We start from the raw sequence: 26,204 nt of genomic DNA, 5'->3' as shown, positions 1-26,204 counted from the left end.
GATATCCTGAGAATATCGTTAAATACACACCTTGTCCCGCAATTCTTCCACATCCCGCAGCCCTTTGTGGAGATTGTAAATAGTATTGACCAGGTCGTGATGTTCCTCCAGTGCTGTCCTTCGGTCATCTTCCAGGATCTGAATGTACATCTTGTTTTTATCCGCCTTGTCAACCTTCACATCAAATAAAAGCAGATTCCGTTACTGAGTACCACAACTCATTCCCGTAAACTCACTGCAATACGGAGGTTAAGTCAGGAAATGGAATGAATTACAATGCAATTGGATACACGCAAACACAATGGAGCCTGTTTAAATGGACCCTCACAAATGAAGGAGACCCAAAATAACTGGCACAATAAAATATACAAGAAGCACTTTCAACTCAATGTCATTTTCACATCTAAACTTTATTAAATTCAAGGGTTCAGTCTGTTCACTGAATCAGGGTGACTGGTCATTCCTCTGGCTTGCTATTAGTCTTTGGATTAGAGTCATAGAGATGTACAGCATAGAAACAGACCCTTCGGTCCAACCCGTTCATGCCGACCAGATATCCCAACCCAATCTTGTCCCACCTGCCAGGACCCGGCCCATATCCCTCCAAACCCTTCCTATTCATATACCCATTCAAATGCCTCTTAAATGTTGCAATTGTACCAGCCTCCACCACTTCCTCTGGCAGCTCATTTCATACACGTACCACCCTCTGTGTGAAAAAGTTGCCCCTGAGGTCTCTTTTATATCTTTCCCCTCTCACCCTAAACCTATGCCCTCTAGTTCTGGACTCCCCGACCCCAGGGAAAAGACTTTGTCTATTTATCCTATCCATGCCCCTCATAATTTTGTAAACCTCTATAAGATCGCCCCTCAGCCTCCGACGCTCCGGGGTCACCCCTCAGCAGTGAACAAGAAGTTGTGGAGTTTGGGAGCGAGGACTAGGATTTGTGGATGGGCCATTCTTTACCCATGGTGCAGTCTGCTAGAGAAATCACTGTCTTTCTGGGAGTGAATGTTTGCATGTTCTCCTCTCAGTCACTGAAATGTTCCACAGAATGAGGAAGGAGTCCACCATGTCAGCCATCCGCACAGCTCACTGCAGCAGCCAACACGCATGTCCCCCAGGACAGGAGACTCTCCGAGACACTGTGTTCACTCTGATCCCCCCCCCCCCGCCACCTTCCCACAGAACAACACAAACTCAGGCAATTCAGCAGGTCATCCATTCCTTTCCTCACTGTCTCCGAGTCCTGCTCTGTTGGGAATCAGTTTGGGAAAGGGAGACAATAGACAATAGGTGCAGGAGTAGGCCATTCTGCCCTTCGAGCCAACACCACCATTCAATATGATCATGGCTGATCATCCTTAATCAGTATCCTGTTCCTGCCTTATCTCCATAACCCTTGATTCCACAATCCTTGAGAGCTCTATCCAACTCTTTCTTAAATGAATCCAGAGACTGGGCCTCCACTGCCCTCTGGGGCAGAGCATTCCACACAGCCACCACTCTCTGGGTGAAGAAGTTTCTCCTCATCTCTGTCCTAAATGGTCTACCCCTGTATTTTTAAGCTGTGTCCTCTGGTTCGGCACTCACCCATCAGCGGAAACATGTTTCCTGCCTCCAGAGTGTTCAATCCTTTAATAATCTTATACGGTTCAATCAGATCCCCTCTCAGTCTTCTAAACTCAAGGGTATACAAGCCCAGTCGTTCCAGTCTTTCAGCGTAAGATAGTCCCGCCATTCCAGGAATTGACCTCATGAACCTACGCTGCACTCCCTCAATAGCCAGAATGTCTTTCCTCAAATTTGGAGACCAGAACTGCACGCAGTACTCCAGGTGTGGTCTCACCAGGGCCCTGTACAGCTGCAGAAGAACCTCTTTGCTTCTATACTCAATCCCTCTTGTTATGAAGGCCAGCATGCTATTAGCCTTCTTCACTACCTGCTGTACCTGCATGCTTACCTTCATTGACTGGTGTACAAGAACACCCAGATCTCTTTCTACTGCCCTTTTACCTAACTTGACTCCATTGAAGTAGTAATCTGCCTTCCTGTTCTTGCCACCAAAGTGGATAACCACACATTTATCCACATTAAACTGCATCTGCCATGCATCTGCCCACTCACCTAGCTTGTCCAGGTCACCCTGTAATCTCCTAACATCCTCCTCACATTTCACCCTGCCACCCAGCTTAGTATCATCAGCCAATTTGCTAATGTTATTACTAATACAAGCCTCACTAATAGGAGCAGGGAGGGAATATCCATTCGGAACAAGACATGTGTTGGGGCTCAGCTAGAGTGTTGTGTACAGCTCCAGACACCACATTATGGGAAAGATGGGGTGCTCTGGAGGGAGAGTAGTTTATAAGAATGGTTCCAGGTATGAGGACCTTCGGTGATGAGGAGAGATCGAAGAGATTGGGACTGTTCTCCCTGGAGACAGAGGAGATTGAATAGAGATTTTCAGTCACGGAGTGGGGGAGCTGGACAGAACAGATCGGGAGAAACTGTTCCCACTCACAAAAGAGTAAAGACCAAGATTGGGTGTGAGGAAGAACCCTTTTGTACCCAGTGGGTGGTTAGGGTCTGGAATGCACAGCCTGGGAATGTGGGGGAGGCATCAGGGAGGGGGTTGGAGAGAGATAGTGTGCAGGGCTCTGGGGGGGGGGAAAGGCAGCAGATTGGCGCTGGGTAAGGAGGCTGGTTGAATGAGCTGGAACAGAGACGATGGGCCGAATCTCCTTCACAGTCTGGGAATTCTGGGATAGCAGGAGCAATCCTCAGTGCAGTTCCTTCCCAGTGACTCCAGCTTTGAGCTGGATTTTGGTGAGAGAGCAGGATAGTATTCCACAATTACCAGCACAGACCCGAAGGGCTGAATAGCCTCCACCTTGTGGGCAGGATGAATCCAACCAAAGGCTGGACACACACAAAACCAGCAACAATGTGCATTTCTAAAGCACCTTTGTAGCAGTGACCTGTTCCAAGGTGTTTTGCAGGAGCATCATCAAACAATGTGTCATGGAGGGGGGGGGGGGGAGATGGGGGATGGGGGATGGGGGATGGGGGATGGGGGGATGGGGGGATGGGGGGATGGGGGGATGGGGGATGGGGGGATGGGGGGATGGGGGGTGGGGGACAGTGTGTCCGACGGTTTGCGTTCACAGCACGTGCTGGGCCAGCATTAACTCTCCATCCCGCCATGACAAAACACCGCGCCAAAGATTTGAGCAGCATCTCAAAGGACAGGGCTCAGGAGGGAATTCCGGAGCTCCGGGCCCAAGGGGCTGAGAGGAGTTACCCACCGATGGGGGAGGGACCGGAATCAGGGGAGGCTTAAAGGACCAAGATTGGAGGCTGGAGGAAATCGCAGAGACACAGAGAGGGAGGAACATGAAGGGAATTGGAAACCAGGGTGAGGGTTTGGGAGGTAGTGTCGAGTCAGCCGGGACAGCGCTGGGGGAGCAGGACTCAGTCAGGAGCTGGGCAGAGGGGCTTAGACTGAGCTGAGGTTCATGGAGGGCACTCTGACCTCTGGAGGTAATAAATGAGGAGAGGAAGGCAGTCGCTCCGGGCCCAATGATGGAGCATTTTTCCTGGCTGGGTCAGACCCCCCCCCTGGAGGACCGTCACAGAAACAGCCGCGAACAATGGGTACCTTCTGGGGAGGGGCAAGTTCCTGCAGCTTGGCCTTGAGCAGATCGTTCTCGCGCTGAAGTTCCCAGATCACTTCCTGTGTCGGTCTCTGCTCCATGGCGTGTTTCAGCTTCATGGTGTGCGTCCGCTCGACCTTATAACCATCCTCAGCCAACATCAGGTTGTGCTTCAGTCTCTCAATCTGCAGCAGAGACAGGATCACAGAGTACACACCTCAACACGCAACACCGACAGCACAGAGCCCCCCAACGCCGAGAGCACAGAGACCCCCCAACACCGACAGCACAGAGCCCCCCAACACCGACAGCACAGAGTCCCCCAACGCCGAGAGCACAGAGCCCCCCAACGCCGAGAGCACAGAGACCCCCCAACACCGACAGCACAGAGCCCCCCAACGCCGACAGCACAGAGCCCCCCAACGCCGAGAGCACAGAGCCCCCCAACGCCGAGAGCACAGAGCCCCCCAACGCCGACAGCACACAGCTCCCCAACGCCGAGAGCACAGAGCCCCCCAACACCGAGAGCACAGAGCCCCCAACACCGACAGCACAGAGCCCCCCAACACTGACAGCACAGAGAACCCCAACGCCGACAGCACAGAGCCCCCCCAACACCGACAGCACAGAGAACCCCAACGCCGACAGCACAGAGCCCCCCCAACACCGACAGCACAGAGAACCCCAACGCCGACAGCACAGAGCCCCCCCAACACCGACAGCACAGAGCCCCCCCAACACCGACAGCACAGAGCCTCCCCAACACTGAGAGCACAGAGCCCCCCCAACGCCGACAGCACAGAGCCCCCCCAACGCCGACAGTACAGAGCCCCCCAACGCCGAGAGCACAGAGACCCCCAACACCGACAGCACAGAGACCCCCAACACCGACAGCACAGAGACCCCCAACACTGACAGCACAGCGCCCCCCCAACACCGACAGCACAGAGACCCCCAACACTGACAGCACAGCGCCCCCCCAACACCGACAGCACAGAGCTCCCCCAACACTGACAGCACAGAGCTCCCCAACACTGACAGCACAGAGACCCCCAACACCGACAGCACAGAGCTCCCCCCAACACCGACAGCACAGAGCTCCCCCCAACACTGACAGCACAGCGCCCCCCCAACACCGACAGCACAGAGCTCCCCAATACCGAGAGCACAGAGCCCCCCCAACACTGACAGCACAGAGCTCCCCCCAACACCGACAGCACAGAGCTCCCCCCAACACCGACAGCACAGCGCCCCCCCAACACCGACAGCACAGAGCCCCCCCAACACCGACAGCACAGAGCCCCCCAACACCGACAGCACAGAGCCCCCCCAACACTGACAGCACAGAGCCCCCCCAACACTGACAGCACAGAGCTCCCCAACACTGACAGCACAGAGACCCCCAACACTGACAGCACAGAGCCCCCCCAACACTGACAGCACAGAGCCCCCCCAACACTGACAGCACAGAGCCCCCCAACACCGACAGCACAGAGCCCCCCCAACACTGACAGCACAGAGCCCCCCCAACACTGACAGCACAGAGCCCCCCAACACCGACAGCACAGAGCCCCCCCAACACTGACAGCACAGAGCCCCCCCAACACTGACAGCACAGTGCCCCCCCAACACTGACAGCACAGCGCCCCCCCAACACTGACAGCACAGAGCTCCCCAACACTGACAGCACAGAGCCCCCCCAACACTGACAGCACAGAGCTCCCCCAACACTGACAGCACAGTGCCCCCCCAACACTGACAGCACAGCGCCCCCCCAACACCGACAGCACAGCGCCCCCCCAACACTGACAGCACAGTGCCCCCCCAACACTGACAGCACAATGCCCCCCCAACACTGACAGCACAGAGCTCCCCCAACACTGACAGCACAGAGCCCCCCAACACCGACAGCACAGAGCTCCCCCAACACCGAGAGCACAGAGCCCCCCCAACACTGACAGCACAGCGCCCCCCAACACTGACAGCACAGAGCCCCCCCAACACTGACAGCACAGAGCTCCCCAACACTGACAGCACAGAGCCCCCCAACACTGACAGCACAGAACCCTCCCCTACAACGACAGCACAGAGCTCCCTACTGGGATACACTCACCTCCACATAGACTGGGCCCAATGCCAGCATCTAGGAAGACCATCATTGGTACTGCGTCCAAAGGCTGTGAATGGGAAAGGGTTGGGTCCATTGGGATTGTGGACGGTGGGAGTGAATGGGAAAGGGTTTGGGTCCATTGGGATTGTGGACGGTGGGAGTGAATGGGAAAGGGTTTGGGTCCATTGGGATTGTGGACGGTGGGAGTGAATGGGAAAGGGTTTGGGTCCATTGGGATTGTGGACGGTGGGAGTGAATGGGAAAGGGTTTGGGTCCATTGGGATTGTGGACGGTGGGAGTGAATGGGAAAGGGTTTGGGTCCATTGGGATTGTGGACGGTGGGAGTGAATGGGAAAGGGTTTGGGTCCATTGGGATTGTGGACGGTGGGAGTGAATGGGAAAGGGTTTGGGTCCATTGGGATTGTGGACGGTGGGAGTGAATGGGAAAGGGTTTGGGTCCATTGGGATTGTGGACGGTGGGAGTGAATGGGAAAGGGTTTGGGTCCATTGGGATTGTGGACGGTGGGAGTGAATGGGAAAGGGTTTGGGTCCATTGGGATTGTGGACGGTGGGAGTGAATGGGAAAGGGTTTGGGTCCATTGGGATTGTGGACGGTGGGAGTGAATGGGAAAGGGTTTGGGTCCATTGGGATTGTGGACGGTGGGAGTGAATGGGAAAGGGTTTGGGTCCATTGGGATTGTGGACGGTGGGAGTGAATGGGAAAGGGTTTGGGTCCATTGGGATTGTGGACGGTGGGAGTGAATGGGAAAGGGTTTGGGTCCATTGGGATTGTGGACGGTGGGAGTGAATGGGAAAGGGTTTGGGTCCATTGGGATTGTGGACGGTGGGAGTGAATGGGAAAGGGTGTGGGTCCATTGGGATTGTGGACGGTGGGAGTGAATGGGAAAGGGTTTGGGTCCATTGGGATTGTGGACGGTGGGAGTGAATGGGAAAGGGTTTGGGTCCATTGGGATTGTGGACGGTGGGAGTGAATGGGAAAGGGTTTGGGTCCATTGGGATTGTGGACGGTGGGAGTGAATGGGAAAGGGTTTGGGTCCATTGGGATTGTGGACGGTGGGAGTGAATGGGAAAGGGTTTGGGTCCATTGGGATTGTGGACGGTGGGAGTGAATGGGAAAGGGTTTGGGTCCATTGGGATTGTGGACGGTGGGAGTGAATGGGAAAGGGTTTGGGTCCATTGGGATTGTGGACGGTGGGAGTGAATGGGAAAGGGTGTGGGTCCATTGGGATTGTGGACGGTGGGAGTGAATGGGAAAGGGTGTGGGTCCATTGGGATTGTGGACGGTGGGAGTGAATGGGAAAGGGTTTGGGTCCATTGGGATTGTGGACGGTGGGAGTGAATGGGAAAGGGTGTGGGTCCATTGGGATTGTGGACGGGGGAGTGAATGGGAAAGGGTTTGGGTCCATTGGGATTGTGGACGGTGGGAGTGAATGGGAAAGGGTTTGGGTCCATTGGGATTGTGGACGGTGGGAGTGAATGGGAAAGGGTTTGTGTCCATTGGGATTGTGGACGGTGGGAGTGAATGGGAAAGGGTTTGGGTCCATTGGGATTGTGGACGGTGGGAGTGAATGGGAAAGGGTTTGGGTCCATTGGGATTGTGGACGGTGGGAGTGAATGGGAAAGGGTTTGTTCCTTCAGAATTGGGTGTAAGTTTTCATTGAAGGGAGGAATGTGAGCGATGTTGTGGTGTTGGAGAGGGGTTCAGAGGCAGGGGAATGTGTACAGGCTTGAGCAGGATTGGGATGAAGAGAGATCACAGCTGCATTCCAAGGCAATGAACCTACCTCCAGCTGCAGGTCGCGGTTCCTCATCAGCGCGGTATTCTTTTCCTCGCTCTGTATCGCAAAGTCCTTCGCCCATTTGTAATTCTCTTCCTTGCAGCTCTTCAGCTCCTCGCTGTAACTGTTTCGTTCTTCCCTCACCTTCCAGAACCGTTCCTGGTATTTCTGCAGCTCGTTCAGTTTGACCTGGAGCTGTTTGATGTGATGGTCTTTCTGGGTCAGCTCTATGGTCAGTTCCTGCAGCTGCTTGTTACTGCAGATAGCTACTTGTTGCTGCTTCTGCACCTCCACCATCAGTAACTGGGTCAGGCTCGACTCTCCACCCGCATCTGAGGGAACACACACCCAGCTGAATCTGATAGCCTCCAGCAACATCCTGAACATTAACCCGAACCATTTCCATCTCCCAATGTCCCTGTCGGAGTTGGGAGTGGCTCTGAGCTGGGAATCCAGCTGTCCCTTAGCTGCCTCTTTCTGGCGAAGTGAATCGTTACGGTGTGAGTCACCGGGCGATTGACTGTGGGAGGCAGCACACTGATGTCTGCAGCTGGCCTCAACGGACATCAAAGCCAATTAAAACAGCCAAGAGATCATCGTCAGGGACATCAGGGCCAATTCACAATCAATTGGAGTGTGGTGAAGGTTTCACGATGAGGAAAAGAGAATCTACATTGTGCACAGGCAGGTTCCAGCATCAACAATAAATTAAGCGCGATACATGGAGGAAGAAATTGACAGCATATCAGAGAGATCTCCCCAGCTTTGCTCCGACAGTGCAGCACTCCCTCAGCACTGACCCTCCGACAGTGCAGCACTCCCTCAGCACTGACCCTCCGACAGTGCAGCACTCCCTCAGCACTGACCCTCCGACAGTGCGGGACTCCCACAGCGCTGACCTTCCGACAGTGCAGCACTCCCTCAGCACTGACCCTCCGACAGTGCCCACTCCCTCAGCACTGACCCTCCCACAATGCGGCTCTCCCTCAGCACTGACCCTCCGACAGTGCAGCACTCCCTCAGCACTGACCCTCCGACAGTGCGGCACTCCCTCAGCACTGACCCTCCGACTGTGCGGCACTCCCTCAGCACTGACCCTCCGACAGTGCCCATTCACTCAGCACTGACCCTCTGACAGTGCGGCGCTCCCTCAGCACTGACCCTCCGACAGTGCAGCACTCCCTCAGCACTGACCCTCCGACAGTGCCCATTCACTCAGCACTGACCCTACGACAGTGCGGCACTCCCTCAGCACTGACCCTCCGACAGTGCGGCACTCCCTCAGCACTGACCCTCCCACAGTGGGACACTCCCTCAGCACTGACCCTCCGACAGTGCGGCACTCCCTCAGCACTGACCCTCCGACAGTGCCCATTCACTCAGCACTGACCCTCCGACAGTGCGGCACTCCCTCAGCACTGACCCTCAGACAGTGCGGCGCTCCCTCAGCACTGACCCTCCGACTGTGCGGCGCTCCCTCAGCACTGACCCTCCGACAGTGCGGCACTCCCTCAGCACTGACCCTCCGACAGTGCCCACTCCCTCAGCACTGACCCTCCGACAGTGCGGCACTCCCTCAGCACTGACCCTCCAACAGTGCGACACTCCCTCAGCACTGACCCTGTGACAGTGCCCACTCACTCAGCACTGACCCTCCGACAGTGCGACACTCCCTAAGCACTGACCCCCCGACAGTGGGGCATTCCCTCCGCAATGACCCCCCGACAGTGGGGCACTCCCTCAGCACTGACCCTCCGACAGTGCAGCACTCCCTCAGCACTGACCCTCCGAAAGTGCGGCACTCCCTCAGCACTGACCCTCCGACAGTGCCCACTCCCTCAGCACTGACCCTCCGACAGTGCGGCTCTCCCTCAGCACTGACCCTCTGACAGTGCAGCACTCCCTCAGCACTTACCCTCCGACAGTGCGGCACTCCCTCAGCACTGACCCTCCGACAGTGCGGCACTCCCTCAGCACTAACCCTCCGACAGTGCGGCACTCTCTCAGCACTGACCCTCCGACAGTGCAGCACTCGCTCAGCACTGACCCTCCGACAGTGCGGCACTCCCTCTGCACTGACCCTCCGACAGTGCCCACTCCCTCAGCACTGACCCTCCGACAGTGCGGCACTCCCTCAGCACTGACCCTCCGACAGTGCGGCACTCCCTCAGCACTAACCCTCCGACAGTGCGGCACTCTCTCAGCACTGACCCTCCGACAGTGCGGCACTCCCTCAGCACTGACCCTGCAACAGCGCGGCTCTCCCTCAGCACTGACCCTCTGACAGTGCCCACTCCCTCAGCACTGACCCTCCGACAGTGCTCACCCCCTCAGCTCTGACCCTCCGACAGTGTGGCACTCCCTCAGCACTGACCCTCCGACAGTACAACACTCCCTCAGCACTGACCCTCCCACAGTGCGGCACTCCCTCAGCACTGACCCTCTGACAGTGTGGCACTCCCTCAGCTCTGACCCTCCAACAGTGTTGCACCCTCTCAGCACTGACCCTCCGACAGTGCCCACTCCCTCAGCACTGACCCTCCGACAGTGCGGCACTCCCTCAGCACTGACTCTCCGACAGTGCGGCACTCCCTCAGCACTGACCCTCCGACAGTACGGCACTCCCTCAGCACTGACCCTCCGACAGTGCGGCACTCCCTCAGCTCTGACCCTCCGACAGTGCGACACTCCCTCAGCACTGACCATCCGACAGTGCGGCACTCCCTCCGCACTGACCCTCCAACATTGCGACACTCCCTCAGCACTGACCCTCCGACAGTGCGACACTCCCTCAGCACTGACCCTCCGACAGTGTGGCACCCCCTCAGCACTGACCCTCCGACAGTGCGACACTCCCTCAGCACTGACCCTCCGACAGTGCGACACTCCCTCAGCACTGACCCTCCGACAGTGCGGCACTCCCTCAGCACTGACCCTCCGACAGTGCCCACTCCCTCAGCACTGACCCTCCGACAGTGCGACACTCCCTCAGCACTGACCCCCCGACAGTGGGGCATTCCCTCCGCAATGACCCCCCGACAGTGGGGCACTCCCTCAGCACTGACCCTGTGACAGTGCCCACTCCCTCAGCACTGAATCTCTGACAGTGCGGCAAACCCTCAGCACTGACCCTCCGACAGTGCGACACTCCCTCAGCACTGACCCCCCGACAGTGGGGCACTCCCTCGGCACTGACCCTCCGACAGTGCCCACTCCCTCAGCACTGACCCTCTGACAGTGCAGCACTCCCTCAGCACTGACCCTCCGACAGTGTGGCACTCCCTCAGCACTGACCCTCCGACAGTGCGACACTCCCTCAGCACTGACCCTCCGACAGTGCGGCACTCCCTCCGCACTGACCCTCCGACAGTGCCCACTCCCTCAGCACTGACCCTCCGACAGTGCGACACTCCCTAAGCACTGACCCCCCGACAGTGGGGCATTCCCTCCGCAATGACCCCCCGACAATGGGGCACTCCCTCAGCACTGACCCTCTGACAGTGCCCACTCCCTCAGCACTGACTCTCTGACAGTGCGGCACTCCCTCAGCACTGACCCGCCGACAGTGCGACACTCCCTCAGCACTGACCCCCCGACAGTGGGGCACTCCCTCCGCACTGACCCTCCGACAGTGCCCACTCCCTCAGCACTGACCCTCTGACAGTGCAGCACTCCCTCAGCACTTACCCTCCGACAGTGCGGCACTCCCTCAGCACTGACCCTCCGACAGTGCGGCTCTCCCTCAGCACTGACCCTCCGACAGTGCGGCACTCCCTCAGCACTGACCCTCAGACAGTGCGGCGCTCCCTCAGCACTGACCCTCCGACTGTGCGGCGCTCCCTCAGCACTGACCCTCCGACAGTGCGGCACTCCCTCAGCACTGACCCTCCGACAGTGCCCACTCCCTCAGCACTGACCCTCCGACAGTGCGGCACTCCCTCAGCACTGACCCTCCGACAGTGCGACACTCCCTCAGCACTGACCCTGTAACAGTGCCCACTCACTCAGCACTGACCCTCCGACAGTGCGACACTCCCTAAGCACTGACCCCCCGACAGTGGGGCATTCCCTCCGCAATGACCCCCCGACAGTGGGGCACTCCCTCAGCACTGACCCTCTGACAGTGCCCACTCCCTCAGCACTGACCCTCTGACAGTGCAGCACTCCCTCAGCACTTACCCTCCGACAGTGCGGCACTCCCTCAGCACTGACCCTTCGACAGTGCGGCTCTCCCTCAGCACTGACCCTCCGACAGTGCGGCGCTCCCTCAGCACTGACCCTCCAACATTGCGACACTCCCTCAGCACTGACCCTCCGACAGTGCGGCACTCCGTCTGCTCTGACCCTCCGACAGTGCGACACTCCCTCAGCACTGACCCTCCAACATTGCGACACTCCCTCAGCACTGACCCTCCGACAGTGCGGCACTCCGTCTGCTCTGACCCTCCGACAGTGCGACACTCCCTCAGCACTGACCCTCCGACAGTGTGGCACCCCCTCAGCACTGACCCTCCGACAGTGTGGCACTCCCTCAGCACTGACCCTCCGACAGTGCGACACTCCCTCAGCACTGACCCTCCGACAGTGCGGCACTCCCTCCGCACTGACCCTCCGACAGTGCCCACTCCCTCAGCACTGACCCTCCGACAGTGCGACACTCCCTAAGCACTGACCCCCCGACAGTGGGGCATTCCCTCCGCAATGACCCCCCGACAGTGGGGCACTCCCTCAGCACTGACCCTCTGACAGTGCCCACTCCCTCAGCACTGACCCGCCGACAGTGCGGCACTCCCTCAGCACTGACCCTCCGACAGTGCGGCTCTCCCTCAGCACTGACCCTCCGACAGTGCGGCACTCCCTCAGCACTGACCCACAGACAGTGCGGCGCTCCCTCAGCACTGACCCTCCGACTGTGCGGCGCTCCCTCAGCACTGACCCTCCGACAGTGCGGCACTCCCTCAGCACTGACCCTCCGACAGTGCCCACTCCCTCAGCACTGACCCTCCGACAGTGCGGCACTCCCTCAGCACTGACCCTCCGACAGTGCGACACTCCCTCAGCACTGACCCTGTGACAGTGCCCACTCACTCAGCACTGACCCTCCGACAGTGCGACACTCCCTAAGCACTGACCCCCCGACAGTGGGGCATTCCCTCCGCAATGACCCCCCGACAGTGGGGCACTCCCTCAGCACTGACCCTCTGACAGTGCCCACTCCCTCAGCACTGACCCTCTGACAGTGCAGCACTCCCTCAGCACTTACCCTCCGACAGTGCGGCACTCCCTCAGCACTGACCCTCCGACAGTGCGGCTCTCCCTCAGCACTGATCCTCCGACAGTGCGGCACTCCCTCAGCACTGACCCTCAGACAGTGCGGCGCTCCCTCAGCACTGACCCTCCGACTGTGCGGCGCTCCCTCAGCACTGACCCTCCGACAGTGCGGCACTCCCTCAGCACTGACCCTCCGACAGTGCCCACTCCCTCAGCACTGACCCTCCGACAGTGCGGCACTCCCTCAGCACTGACCCTCCGACAGTGCGACACTCCCTCAGCACTGACCCTGTGACAGTGCCCACTCCCTCAGCACTGACCCTCCGACAGTGAGGCGCTCCCTCAGCACTAACCCTCCGACAGTGCGGCACTCCCTCAGCACTGACCCTCCGACAGTGCCCACTCCCTCAGCTCTGACCCTCCGACAGTGCGGCACTCCCTCAGCACTGACCCTCCGACCGTGCCCACATCCTCAGCACTGACCCTCTGACACTGCGTCATTCCCTCAGCTCTGACCCTCCAACAGTGCAGCACTCCCTCAGCACTTACCCTCCGACAGTGCGGCACTCCCTCAGCACTGACCCTCCAACTGTGCCCACTCCCTCAGCACTGACCCTCCGACAGTGCGGCACTTTCTCCGCACTGACACTCCGACAGTGCGGCACTCCCTCAGCACTGACCCTCCGACAGTGCGGCACTCCCTCAGCACTGACCCTCCGACAGTGCGGCACTCCCTCAGCACTGACCCTCCGACAGTGCGACACTCCCTCAGCACTGACCCTCCGACAGTGCGGCACTCCCTCCGCACTGACCCTCCGACAGTGCCCACTCCCTCAGCACTGACCCACCGACAGTGCGACACTCCCTCAGCACTGACCCCCCGACAGTGGGGCATTCCCTCCGCAATGACCCCCCGACAGTGGGGCACTCCCTCAGCACTGACCCTCTGACAGTGCCCACTCCCTCAGCACTGACTCTCTGACAGTGCGGCACTCCCTCAGCACTGACCCTCCGACAGTGCGACACTCCCTCAGCACTGACCCCCCGATAGTGCCCACTCCCTCAGCACTGACCCTCTGACAGTGCAGCACTCCGTCTGCTCTGACCCTCCGACAGTGCGGCACTCCCTCAGCACTGACCCTCCAACATTGCGACACTCCCTCAGCACTGACCCTCCGACAGTGCGGCACTCCGTCTGCTCTGACCCTCCGACAGTGCGACACTCCCTCAGCACTGACCCTCCGACAGTGTGGCACCCCCTCAGCACTGACCCTCCGACAGTGCGACACTCCCTCAGCACTGACCCTCCGACAGTGCGACACTCCCTCAGCACTGACCCTCCGACAGTGCGGCACTCCCTCAGCACTGACCCTCCGACAGTGCCCACTCCCTCAGCACTGACCCTCCGACAGTGCGACACTCCCTCAGCACTGACCCCCCGACAGTGGGGCATTCCCTCCGCAATGACCCCCCCGACAGTGGGGCACTCCCTCAGCACTGACCCTGTGACAGTGCCCACTCCCTCAGCACTGACTCTCTGACAGTGCGGCAAACCCTCAGCACTGACCCTCCGACAGTGCGACACTCCCTCAGCACTGACCCCCCGACAGTGGGGCACTCCCTCGGCACTGACCCTCCGACAGTGCCCACTCCCTCAGCACTGACCCTCTGACAGTGCAGCACTCCCTCAGCACTGACCCTCCGACAGTGTGGCACTCCCTCAGCACTGACCCTCCGACAGTGCGACACTCCCTCAGCACTGACCCTCCGACAGTGCGGCACTCCCTCCGCACTGACCCTCCGACAGTGCCCACTCCCTCAGCACTGACCCTCCGACAGTGCGACACTCCCTAAGCACTGACCCCCCGACAGTGGGGCATTCCCTCCGCAATGACCCTCCGACAATGGGGCACTCCCTCAGCACTGACCCTCTGACAGTGCCCACTCCCTCAGCACTGACTCTCTGACAGTGCGGCACTCCCTCAGCACTGACTCGCCGACAGTGCGACACTCCCTCAGCACTGACCCCCCGACAGTGGGGCACTCCCTCCGCACTGACCCTCCGACAGTGCCCACTCCCTCAGCACTGACCCTCTGACAGTGCAGCACTCCCTCAGCACTTACCCTCCGACAGTGCGGCACTCCCTCAGCACTGACCCTCCGACAGTGCGGCTCTCCCTCAGCACTGACCCTCCGACAGTGCGGCACTCCCTCAGCACTGACCCTCAGACAGTGCGGCGCTCCCTCAGCACTGACCCTCCGACTGTGCGGCGCTCCCTCAGCACTGACCCTCCGACAGTGCGGCACTCCCTCAGCACTGACCCTCCGACAGTGCCCACTCCCTCAGCACTGACCCTCCGACAGTGCGGCACTCCCTCAGCACTGACCCTCCGACAGTGCGACACTCCCTCAGCACTGACCCTGTAACAGTGCCCACTCACTCAGCACTGACCCTCCGACAGTGCGACACTCCCTAAGCACTGACCCCCCGACAGTGGGGCATTCCCTCCGCAATGACCCCCCGACAGTGGGGCACTCCCTCAGCACTGACCCTCTGACAGTGCCCACTCCCTCAGCACTGACCCTCTGACAGTGCAGCACTCCCTCAGCACTTACCCTCCGACAGTGCGGCACTCCCTCAGCACTGACCCTTCGACAGTGCGGCTCTCCCTCAGCACTGACCCTCCGACAGTGCGGCATTCCCTCAGCACTGACCCACAGACAGTGCGGCGCTCCCTCAGCACTGACCCTCCAACATTGCGACACTCCCTCAGCACTGACCCTCCGACAGTGCGGCACTCCGTCTGCTCTGACCCTCCGACAGTGCGACACTCCCTCAGCACTGACCCTCCAACATTGCGACACTCCCTCAGCACTGACCCTCCGACAGTGCGGCACTCCGTCTGCTCTGACCCTCCGACAGTGCGACACTCCCTCAGCACTGACCCTCCGACAGTGTGGCACCCCCTCAGCACTGACCCTCCGACAGTGTGGCACTCCCTCAGCACTGACCCTCCGACAGTGCGACACTCCCTCAGCACTGACCCTCCGACAGTGCGGCACTCCCTCCGCACTGACCCTCCGACAGTGCCCACTCCCTCAGCACTGACCCTCCGACAGTGCGACACTCCCTAAGCACTGACCCCCCGACAGTGGGGCATTCCCTCCGCAATGACCCCCCGACAGTGGGGCACTCCCTCAGCACTGACCCTCTGACAGTGCCCACTCCCTCAGCACTGACCCTCTGACAGTGCCCACTCCCTCAGCACTGAGTCTCTGACAGTGCGGCACTCCCTCAGCACTGACCCGCCGACAGTGCGACACTCCCTCAGCACTGACCCCCCGACAGTGGGGCACTCCCTCCGCACTGACCCTCCGACAGTGCCCACTCCCTCAGCACTGACCCTCTGACAGTGCAGCACTCCCTCAGCACTGACCCTCCGACAGTGCGGCACTCCCTCAGCACTGACCCTCCGACAGTGCGGCTCTCCCTCAGCACTGACCCTCCGACAGTGCGGCACTCCCTCAGCACTGACCCACAGACAGTGCGGCGCTCCCTCAGCACTGACCCTCCGACTGTGCGGCGCTCCCTCAGCACTGACCCTCCGACAGTGCGGCACTCCCTCAGCACTGACCCTCCGACAGTGCCCACTCCCTCAGCACTGACCCTCCGACAGTGCGGCACTCCCTCAGCACTGACCCTCCGACAGTGCGACACTCCCTCAGCACTGACCCTGTGACAGTGCCCACTCACTCAGCACTGACCCTCCGACAGTGCGACACTCCCTAAGCACTGACCCCCCGACAGTGGGGCATTCCCTCCGCAATGACCCCCCGACAGTGGGGCACTCCCTCAGCACTGACCCTCTGACAGTGCCCACTCCCTCAGCACTGACCCTCTGACAGTGCAGCACTCCCTCAGCACTTACCCTCCGACAGTGCGGCACTCCCTCAGCACTGACCCTCCGACAGTGCGGCTCTCCCTCAGCACTGATCCTCCGACAGTGCGGCACTCCCTCAGCACTGACCCTCAGACAGTGCGGCGCTCCCTCAGCACTGACCCTCCGACTGTGCGGCGCTCCCTCAGCACTGACCCTCCGACAGTGCGGCACTCCCTCAGCACTGACCCTCCGACAGTGCCCACTCCCTCAGCACTGACCCTCCGACAGTGCGGCACTCCCTCAGCACTGACCCTCCGACAGTGCGACACTCCCTCAGCACTGACCCTGTGACAGTGCCCACTCCCTCAGCACTGACCCTCCGACAGTGAGGCGCTCCCTCAGCACTAACCCTCCGACAGTGCGGCACTCCCTCAGCACTGACCCTCCGACTGTGCCCACTCCCTCAGCTCTGACCCTCCGACAGTGCGGCACTCCCTCAGCACTGACCCTCCGACCGTGCCCACATCCTCAGCACTGACCCTCTGACACTGCGTCATTCCCTCAGCTCTGACCCTCCAACAGTGCAGCACTTCCTCAGCACTTACCCTCCAACTGTGCCCACTCCCTCAGCACTGACCCTCCGACAGTGCGGCACTTTCTCCGCACTGACACTCCGACAGTGCGGCACTCCCTCAGCACTGACCCTCCGACAGTGCGGCACTCCCTCAGCACTGACCCTCCGACAGTGCGGCACTCTCTCAGCACTGACCCTCCGACAGTGCCCACTCCCTCAGCACTGACCCTCCGACAGTGCCCACTCCCTCAGCACTGACCCTCCGACAGTGCGGCACTCCCTCAGCACTGACCCTCCGACAGTGCGGCACTACCTCAGCACTAACCCTCCAACAGTGCGGCACTTTCACCGCACTGACACTCCGACAGTGCGGTACTCCCTCAGCACTGACCCTCCGACAGTGCCCACTCCCTCAGCACTGACCCTCTGACAGTGCGGCACTCCCTCAGCACTAACCCTCTGACAGTGCGGCACTCCCTCAGCACTGACCCTCCGACAGTGCGGCACTCCCTCCGCACTTACCCTCCGACAGTGCCCACTCCCTCAGCACTGACCCTCCGACAGTGCTCACTCCCTCAGCACTGACCCTCCGACAGTGCGACACTCCCTCAGCACTAACCCTCCGACAGTGCGGCACTCCCTCAGCACTGACCCTCCTACAGTGCGGCACTCCCTCAGCACTGACCCTCCGACAGTGCCCACTCCCTCAGCACTGACCCTCCGACAGTGCTCACTCCCTCAGCACTGACCCTCCGACAGTGCGACACTCCCTCAGCACTGACCCTCCGACAGTGCTCACTCCCTCAGCACTGACCCTCCGACAGTGCAACACTCCCTCAGCACTGACCCTCCGACAGTGCGGCACTCCCTCAGCACTGACCCTCTGACAGTGCGGCACTCCCTCAGCACAGACCCTCCGACAATGCGGCACTCCCTCAGCACTGACCCTCCGACAGTGCGGTACTCCCTCAGCACTGACCCTCCGACAGTGCGGCACTCCCTCAGCACTGACCCTCCGACAGTGTGGCACTCCCTCAGCTCTGACCCTCCTACAGTGCGGCGCTCCCTCAGCACTGACCCTCCGACAGTGCAACACTCCCTCAGCACTGACCCTCCGACAGTGCGGCACTCCCTCAGCACTGACCCTCTGACAGTGCGGCACTCCCTCAGCACTGACCCTCCGACAATGCGGCACTCCCTCAGCACTGACCCTCCGACAGTGCGGTACTCCCTCAGCACTGACCCTCCGACAGTGCGGCACTCCCTCAGCACTGACCCTCCGACAGTGTGGCACTCCCTCAGCTCTGACCCTCCTACAGTGCGACACTCCCTCAGCACTGACCCTCCGACAGTGCGGCGCTCCCTCAGCACTGACCCTCCGACAGTGCGGCACTCCCTCAGCACTGACCCTCTGACAGTGCGGCACTCCCTCAGCACTGACCCTCCGACAGTGCGGCACTCCCTCAGCACTGACCCTCCGACAGTGTGGCACTCCCTCAGCTCCGACCCTCCTACAGTGCGACACTCCCTCAGCACTGACCCTCCGACAGTGCGACACTCCGTCAGCACTGACCCTCCCTTAGCACTGACCCTCCGACAGTGCGGCACTCCCTCAGCACTGACCCTCCGACAGTGCGGCACTCTCTCAGCACTGACCCTCCGACAGTGCGGCACTCCCTCAGCACTGACCCTGCAACAGCGCGGCTCTCCCTCAGCACTGACCCTCTGACAGTGCCCACTCCCTCAGCACTGACCCTCCGACAGTGCTCACCCCCTCAGCTCTGACCCTCCGACAGTGTGGCACTCCCTCAGCACTGACCCTCCGACAGTACAACACTCCCTCAGCACTGACCCTACGACAGTGCGGCACTCCCTCAGCACTGACCCTCTGACAGTGTGGCGCTCCCTCACCTCTGACCCTCCAACAGTGTTGCACCCCCTCAGCACTGACCCTCCGACAGTGCGGCACTCCCTCAGCACTGACCCTCCGACAGTGCGGCACTCCCTCAGCACAGATCCTCCTACAGTACGGCACTCCCTCAGCACTGACCCTCCGACAGTGCGGCACTCCCTCAGCACTGACCCTCCGACAGTACGGCACTCCCTCAGCACTGACCCTCCGACAGTGCGGCACTCCCTCAGCTCTGACCCTCCGACAGTGCGACACTCCCTCAGCACTGACCCTCCGACAGTGCGACACTCCCTCAGCACTGACCCTCCGACAGTGCGGCACTCCCTCCGCACTGACCCTCCGACAGTGCCCACTCCCTCAGCACTGACCCTCCGACAGTGCGACACTCCCTCAGCACTGACCCCCCGACAGTGGGGCATTCCCTCCGCAATGACCCCCCGACAGTGTGGCACTCCCTCAGCACTGACTCTCTGACAGTGCGGCACTCCCTCAGCACTGACCCTCCGACAGTGCGACACTCCCTCAGCACTGACCCCCCGATAGTGCCCACTCCCTCAGCACTGACCCTCTGACAGTGCAGCACTCCCTCAGCACTAACCCTCCGACAGTGCGGCACTCCCTCAGCACTGACCCTCCGACACTGTGTCATTCCCTCAGCTCTGACCCTCCAACAGTGTGGCACCCCCTCAGCACTGACCCTCCGACAGTGCGGCACTCCGTCTGCTCTGACCCTCCGACAGTGCGACACTCCCTCAGCACTGACCCTCCGACAGTGTGGCACCCCCTCAGCACTGACCCTCCGACAGTGCCCACTCCCTCAGCACTGACACTCCGACAGTGCGACACTCCCTCAGCACTGACCCCCCGACAGTGGGGCATTCCCTCCGCAATGACCCCCTGAGAGTGGGGCACTCCCTCAGCACTGACCCTCTGACAGTGCCCACTCCCTCAGCACTGACTCTCTGACAGTGCGGCACTCCCTCAGCACTGACCCTCCGACAGTGCGACACTCCCTCAGCACTGACCCCCCGACAGTGGGGCACTCCCTCCGCACTGACCCTCCGACAGTGCCCACTCCCTCAGCACTGACCCTCTGACAGTGCAGCACTCCCTCAGCACTGACCCTCCGACAGTGTGGCACTCCCTCAGCACTGACCCTCCGACAGTGCGACACTCCCTCAGCACTGACCCTCCGACAGTGCGGCACTCCCTCCGCACTGACCCTCCGACAGTGCCCACTCCCTCAGCACTGACCCTCCGACAGTGCGACACTCCCTAAGCACTGACCCCCCGACAGTGGGGCATTCCCTCCGCAATGACCCCCCGACAGTGGGGCACTCCCTCAGCACTGACCCTCTGACAGTGCCCACTCCCTCAGCACTGACTCTCTGACAGTGCGGCACTCCCTCAGCACTGACCCCCCGACAGTGCGACACTCCCTCAGCACTGACCCCCCGACAGTGGGGCACTCCCTCCGCACTGACCCTCCGACAGTGCCCACTCCCTCAGCACTGACCCTCTGACAGTGCAGCACTCCCTCAGCACTTACCCTCCGACAGTGCGGCACACCCTCAGCACTGACCCTCCGACAGTGCGGCTCTCCCTCAGCACTGACCCTCCGACAGTGCGGCGCTCCCTCAGCACTGACCCTCTGACTGTGCGGCGCTCCCTCAGCACTGACCCTCCGACAGTGCGGCACTCCCTCAGCACTGACCCTCCGACAGTGCCCACTCCCTCAGCACTGACCCTCCGACAGTGCGGCACTCCCTCAGCACTGACCCTCCGACAGTGCGACACTCCCTCAGCACTGACCCTGTGACAGTGCCCACTCACTCAGCACTGACCCTCCGACAGTGCGACACTCCCTAAGCACTGACCCCACGACAGTGGGGCATTCCCTCCGCAATGACCCCCCGACAGTGCGGCACTCCCTCAGCACTGACCCTCTGACAGTGCCCACTCCCTCAGCACTGACTCTCTGACAGTGCGGCACTCCCTCAGCACTGACCCTCCGACAGTGCGACACTCCCTCAGCACTGACCCCCCGACAGTGGGGCACTCCCTCCGCACTGACCCTCCGACAGTGCCCACTCCCTCAGCACTGACCCTCTGACAGTGCAGCACTCCCTCAGCACTTACCCTCCGACAGTGCGGCACTCCCTCAGCACTGACCCTCCGACAGTGCGGCTCTCCCTCAGCACTGACCCTCCGACAGTGCGGCACTCCCTCAGCACTGACCCTCAGACAGTGCGGCGCTCCCTCAGCACTGACCCTCCGACTGTGCGGCGCTCCCTCAGCACTGACCCTCCGACAGTGCGGCACTCCCTCAGCACTGACCCTCCGACAGTGCCCACTCCCTCAGCACTGACCCTCCGACAGTGCGGCACTCCCTCAGCACTGACCCTCCGACAGTGCGACACTCCCTCAGCACTGACCCTGTGACAGTGCCCACTCCCTCAGCACTGACCCTCCGACAGTGCGGCGCTCCCTCAGCACTAACCCTCCGACAGTGCGGCACTCCCTCAGCACTGACCCTCTGACAGTGCCCACTCCCTCAGCTCTGACCCTCCGACAGTGCGGCACTCCCTCAGCACTGACCCTCCGACCGTGCCCACACCCTCAGCACTGACCCTCTGACACTGCGTCATTCCCTCAGCTCTGACCCTCCAACAGTGCGGCACTCCCTCAGCACTGACCCTCCGACAGTGCGGCACTCCCTCAGCACTGACCCTCCAACTGTGCCCACTCCCTCAGCACTGACCCTCCGACAGTGCGGCACTTTCTCCGCACTGACACTCCGACAGTGCGGCACTCCCTCAGCACTGACCCTCCGACAGTGCGGCACTCCCTCAGCACTGACCCTCCGACAGTGCGGCACTCTCTCAGCACTGACCCTCCGACAGTGCCCACTCCCTCAGCACTGACCCTCCGACAGTGCAGCACTCCCTCAGCACTGACCCTCCGAAAGTGCGGCACTCCCTCAGCACTGACCCTCCGACAGTGCCCACTCCCTCAGCACTGACCCTCCGACAGTGCGGCACTCCCTCAGCACTGACCCTCCGACAGTGCGGCACTACCTCAGCACTAACCCTCCGACAGTGCAGCACTCCCTCAGCACTGACCCTCCGACAGTGCGGCACTCCCTCAGCACTGACCCTCAGACAGTGCGGCGCTCCCTCAGCACTGACCCTCCAACATTGCGACACTCCCTCAGCACTGACCCTCCGACAGTGCGGCACTCCGTCTGCTCTGACCCTCCGGCAGTGCGACACTCCCTCAGCACTGACCCTCCAACATTGCGACACTCCCTCAGCACTGACCCTCCGACAGTGCGGCACTCCCTCAGCACTGACCCTCCGACAGTGCGGCACTCCCTCAGCACTGACCCTCCGACAGTGCGGCACTCCCTCCACACTGACCCTCCGACAGTGCCCACTCCCTCAGCACTGACCCTCCGACAGTGCTCACTCCCTCAGCACTGACCCTCCGACAGTGCGACACTCCCTCAGCACTGACCCTCCGACAGTGCGGCACTCCCTCCGCACTGACCCTCCGACAGTGCCCACTCCTTCAGCTCTGACCCTCCGACAGTGCGGCACTCCCTCAGCACTGACCCTCCTACAGTGCGGCACTCCCTCAGCACTGACCCTCCGACAGTGCCCACTCCCTCAGCACTGACCCTCCGACAGTGCTCACTCCCTCAGCACTGACCCTCCGACAGTGCGACACTCCCTCAGCACTGACCCTCCGACAGTGCGACACTCCCTCAGCACTGACCCTCCGACAGTGCGGCAATCCCTCCGCACTGACCCTCCGACAGTGCCCACTCCTTCAGCTCTGACCCTCCGACAGTGTGGCACCCCCTCAGCTCTGGCCCTCCGACAGTGCGGCAGTCCCTCAGCACTGACCCTCCGACAGTGCCCACTCCCTCAGCACTGACCCTCCGACAGTGTGGCACTCCCTCAGCACTGACCCTCCGACAGTGCAACACTCCCTCAGCACTGACCCTCCGACAGTGCGGCACTCCCTCAGCACTGACCCTCTGACAGTGCGGCACTCCCTCAGCACTGACCCTCCGACAATGCGACACTCCCTCAGCACTGACCCTCCGACAGTGCGGCACTCCCTCAGCACTGACCCTCCGACAGCGCGGCACTCCCTCAGCACTGACCCTCCGACAGTGCGGCACTCCCTCAGCACTGACTCTCCGACAGTGTGGCACTCCCTCAGCTCCGACCCTCCTACAGTGCGACACTCCCTCAGCACTGACCCTCCGACAGTGCGACACTCCGTCAGAACTGACCCTCCCTCAGCACTGACCCTCCGACAGTGCGGCACTCCCTCAGCACTGACCCTCCCTCAGCACTGACCCTCCGACAGTGCGGCACTCCCTCAGCACTGACCCTCCCTCAGCACTGACCCTCCCTCAGCACTGACCCTCCGACAGTGCGGCACTCCCTCAGCACTGACCCTCCCTCAGCACTGACCCTCCCTCAGCACTGACCCTCCGACAGTGCGACACCCCCTCAGCACTGACCTTCCGACAGTGCGATACCCCCTCAGCACTGACCCTCCGACAGTGCGGCACTCCCTCAGCACTGACCCTCCCTCAGCACTGACCCTCCCTCAGCACTGACCCTCCGACAGTGCGGCACTCCCTCAGCACTGACCCTCCCTCAGCACTGACCCTCCGACAGTGCGACACCCCCTCAGCACTGACCCTCTGAGGAGAGTGTGGCGCTCCCTCAGCACTGACCCTCCGACAGTGCGGCACTCCCTCAGCACTGACCCTCCGACAGTGCGACACTCCCTCAGCACTGACCCCCCGACAGTGGGGCATTCCCTCCGCAATGACCCCCCGACAGTGTGGCACTCCCTCAGCACTGACTCTCTGACAGTGCGGCACTCCCTCAGCACTGACCCTCCGACAGTGCGACACTCCCTCAGCACTGACCCCCCGATAGTGCCCACTCCCTCAGCACTGACCCTCTGACAGTGCAGCACTCCCTCAGCACTAACCCTCCGACAGTGCGGCACTCCCTCAGCACTGACCCTCCGACACTGTGTCATTCCCTCAGCTCTGACCCTCCAACAGTGTGGCACCCCTCAGCACTGACCCTCCGACAGTGCGGCACTCCGTCTGCTCTGACCCTCCGACAGTGCGACACTCCCTCAGCACTGACCCTCCGACAGTGTGGCACCCCCTCAGCACTGACCCTCCGACAGTGCCCACTCCCTCAGCACTGACACTCCGACAGTGCGACACTCCCTCAGCACTGACCCCCGACAGTGGGGCATTCCCTCCGCAATGACCCCCTGAGAGTGGGGCACTCCCTCAGCACTGACCCTCTGACAGTGCCCACTCCCTCAGCACTGACTCTCTGACAGTGCGGCACTCCCTCAGCACTGACCCTCCGACAGTGCGACACTCCCTCAGCACTGACCCCCGACAGTGGGGCACTCCCTCCGCACTGACCCTCCGACAGTGCCCACTCCCTCAGCACTGACCCTCTGACAGTGCAGCACTCCCTCAGCACTGACCCTCCGACAGTGTGGCACTCCCTCAGCACTGACCCTCCGACAGTGCGACACTCCCTCAGCACTGACCCTCCGACAGTGCGGCACTCCCTCCGCACTGACCCTCCGACAGTGCCCACTCCCTCAGCACTGACCCTCCGACAGTGCGACACTCCCTAAGCACTGACCCCCCGACAGTGGGGCATTCCCTCCGCAATGACCCCCCGACAGTGGGGCACTCCCTCAGCACTGACCCTCTGACAGTGCCCACTCCCTCAGCACTGACTCTCTGACAGTGCGGCACTCCCTCAGCACTGACCCCCCGACAGTGCGACACTCCCTCAGCACTGACCCCCCGACAGTGGGGCACTCCCTCCGCACTGACCCTCCGACAGTGCCCACTCCCTCAGCACTGACCCTCTGACAGTGCAGCACTCCCTCAGCACTTACCCTCCGACAGTGCGGCACACCCTCAGCACTGACCCTCCGACAGTGCGGCTCTCCCTCAGCACTGACCCTCCGACAGTGCGGCGCTCCCTCAGCACTGACCCTCTGACTGTGCGGCGCTCCCTCAGCACTGACCCTCCGACAGTGCGGCACTCCCTCAGCACTGACCCTCCGACAGTGCCCACTCCCTCAGCACTGACCCTCCGACAGTGCGGCACTCCCTCAGCACTGACCCTCCGACAGTGCGACACTCCCTCAGCACTGACCCTGTGACAGTGCCCACTCACTCAGCACTGACCCTCCGACAGTGCGACACTCCCTAAGCACTGACCCCACGACAGTGGGGCATTCCCTCCGCAATGACCCCCCGACAGTGCGGCACTCCCTCAGCACTGACCCTCTGACAGTGCCCACTCCCTCAGCACTGACTCTCTGACAGTGCGGCACTCCCTCAGCACTGACCCTCCGACAGTGCGACACTCCCTCAGCACTGACCCCCCGACAGTGGGGCACTCCCTCCGCACTGACCCTCCGACAGTGCCCACTCCCTCAGCACTGACCCTCTGACAGTGCAGCACTCCCTCAGCACTTACCCTCCGACAGTGCGGCACTCCCTCAGCACTGACCCTCCGACAGTGCGGCTCTCCCTCAGCACTGACCCTCCGACAGTGCGGCACTCCCTCAGCACTGACCCTCAGACAGTGCGGCGCTCCCTCAGCACTGACCCTCCGACTGTGCGGCGCTCCCTCAGCACTGACCCTCCGACAGTGCGGCACTCCCTCAGCACTGACCCTCCGACAGTGCCCACTCCCTCAGCACTGACCCTCCGACAGTGCGGCACTCCCTCAGCACTGACCCTCCGACAGTGCGACACTCCCTCAGCACTGACCCTGTGACAGTGCCCACTCCCTCAGCACTGACCCTCCGACAGTGCGGCGCTCCCTCAGCACTAACCCTCCGACAGTGCGGCACTCCCTCAGCACTGACCCTCTGACAGTGCCCACTCCCTCAGCTCTGACCCTCCGACAGTGCGGCA

General features: G+C 61.4%; 1 protein-coding gene across 4 annotated transcripts in view; it reads right to left on the bottom strand.

Annotated features, from left to right (window-relative positions):
- The window catches only part of card9 (caspase recruitment domain family, member 9), a 69,616-nt gene that overhangs the window by 11,517 nt on the left and 31,895 nt on the right, over positions 1 to 26,204 (bottom strand). For all 4 annotated transcript variants that reach the window (XM_087998651.1, XM_087998648.1, XM_087998649.1 and 1 more), the window contains 3 exons: positions 7,573 to 7,898; positions 3,663 to 3,842; positions 31 to 174 (listed from right to left, as the gene is read on the bottom strand). In XM_087998651.1, coding sequence (XP_087854777.1) covers positions 31 to 174; positions 3,663 to 3,842; positions 7,573 to 7,898 — 650 coding nt within the window. The remainder of the gene's footprint in view (positions 1 to 30; positions 175 to 3,662; positions 3,843 to 7,572; positions 7,899 to 26,204) is intronic.

Source organism: Chiloscyllium plagiosum, unplaced genomic scaffold (genome assembly GCF_037043375.1).
Source record: "Chiloscyllium plagiosum isolate Xiang-an unplaced genomic scaffold, Cpla_swu_hap1 HiC_scaffold_21, whole genome shotgun sequence".
NCBI lineage: Eukaryota > Metazoa > Chordata > Chondrichthyes > Orectolobiformes > Hemiscylliidae > Chiloscyllium > Chiloscyllium plagiosum.
Note: the sequence above shows the minus strand (reverse complement) of the source record. Positions and strands in the feature narration are given on the sequence as shown.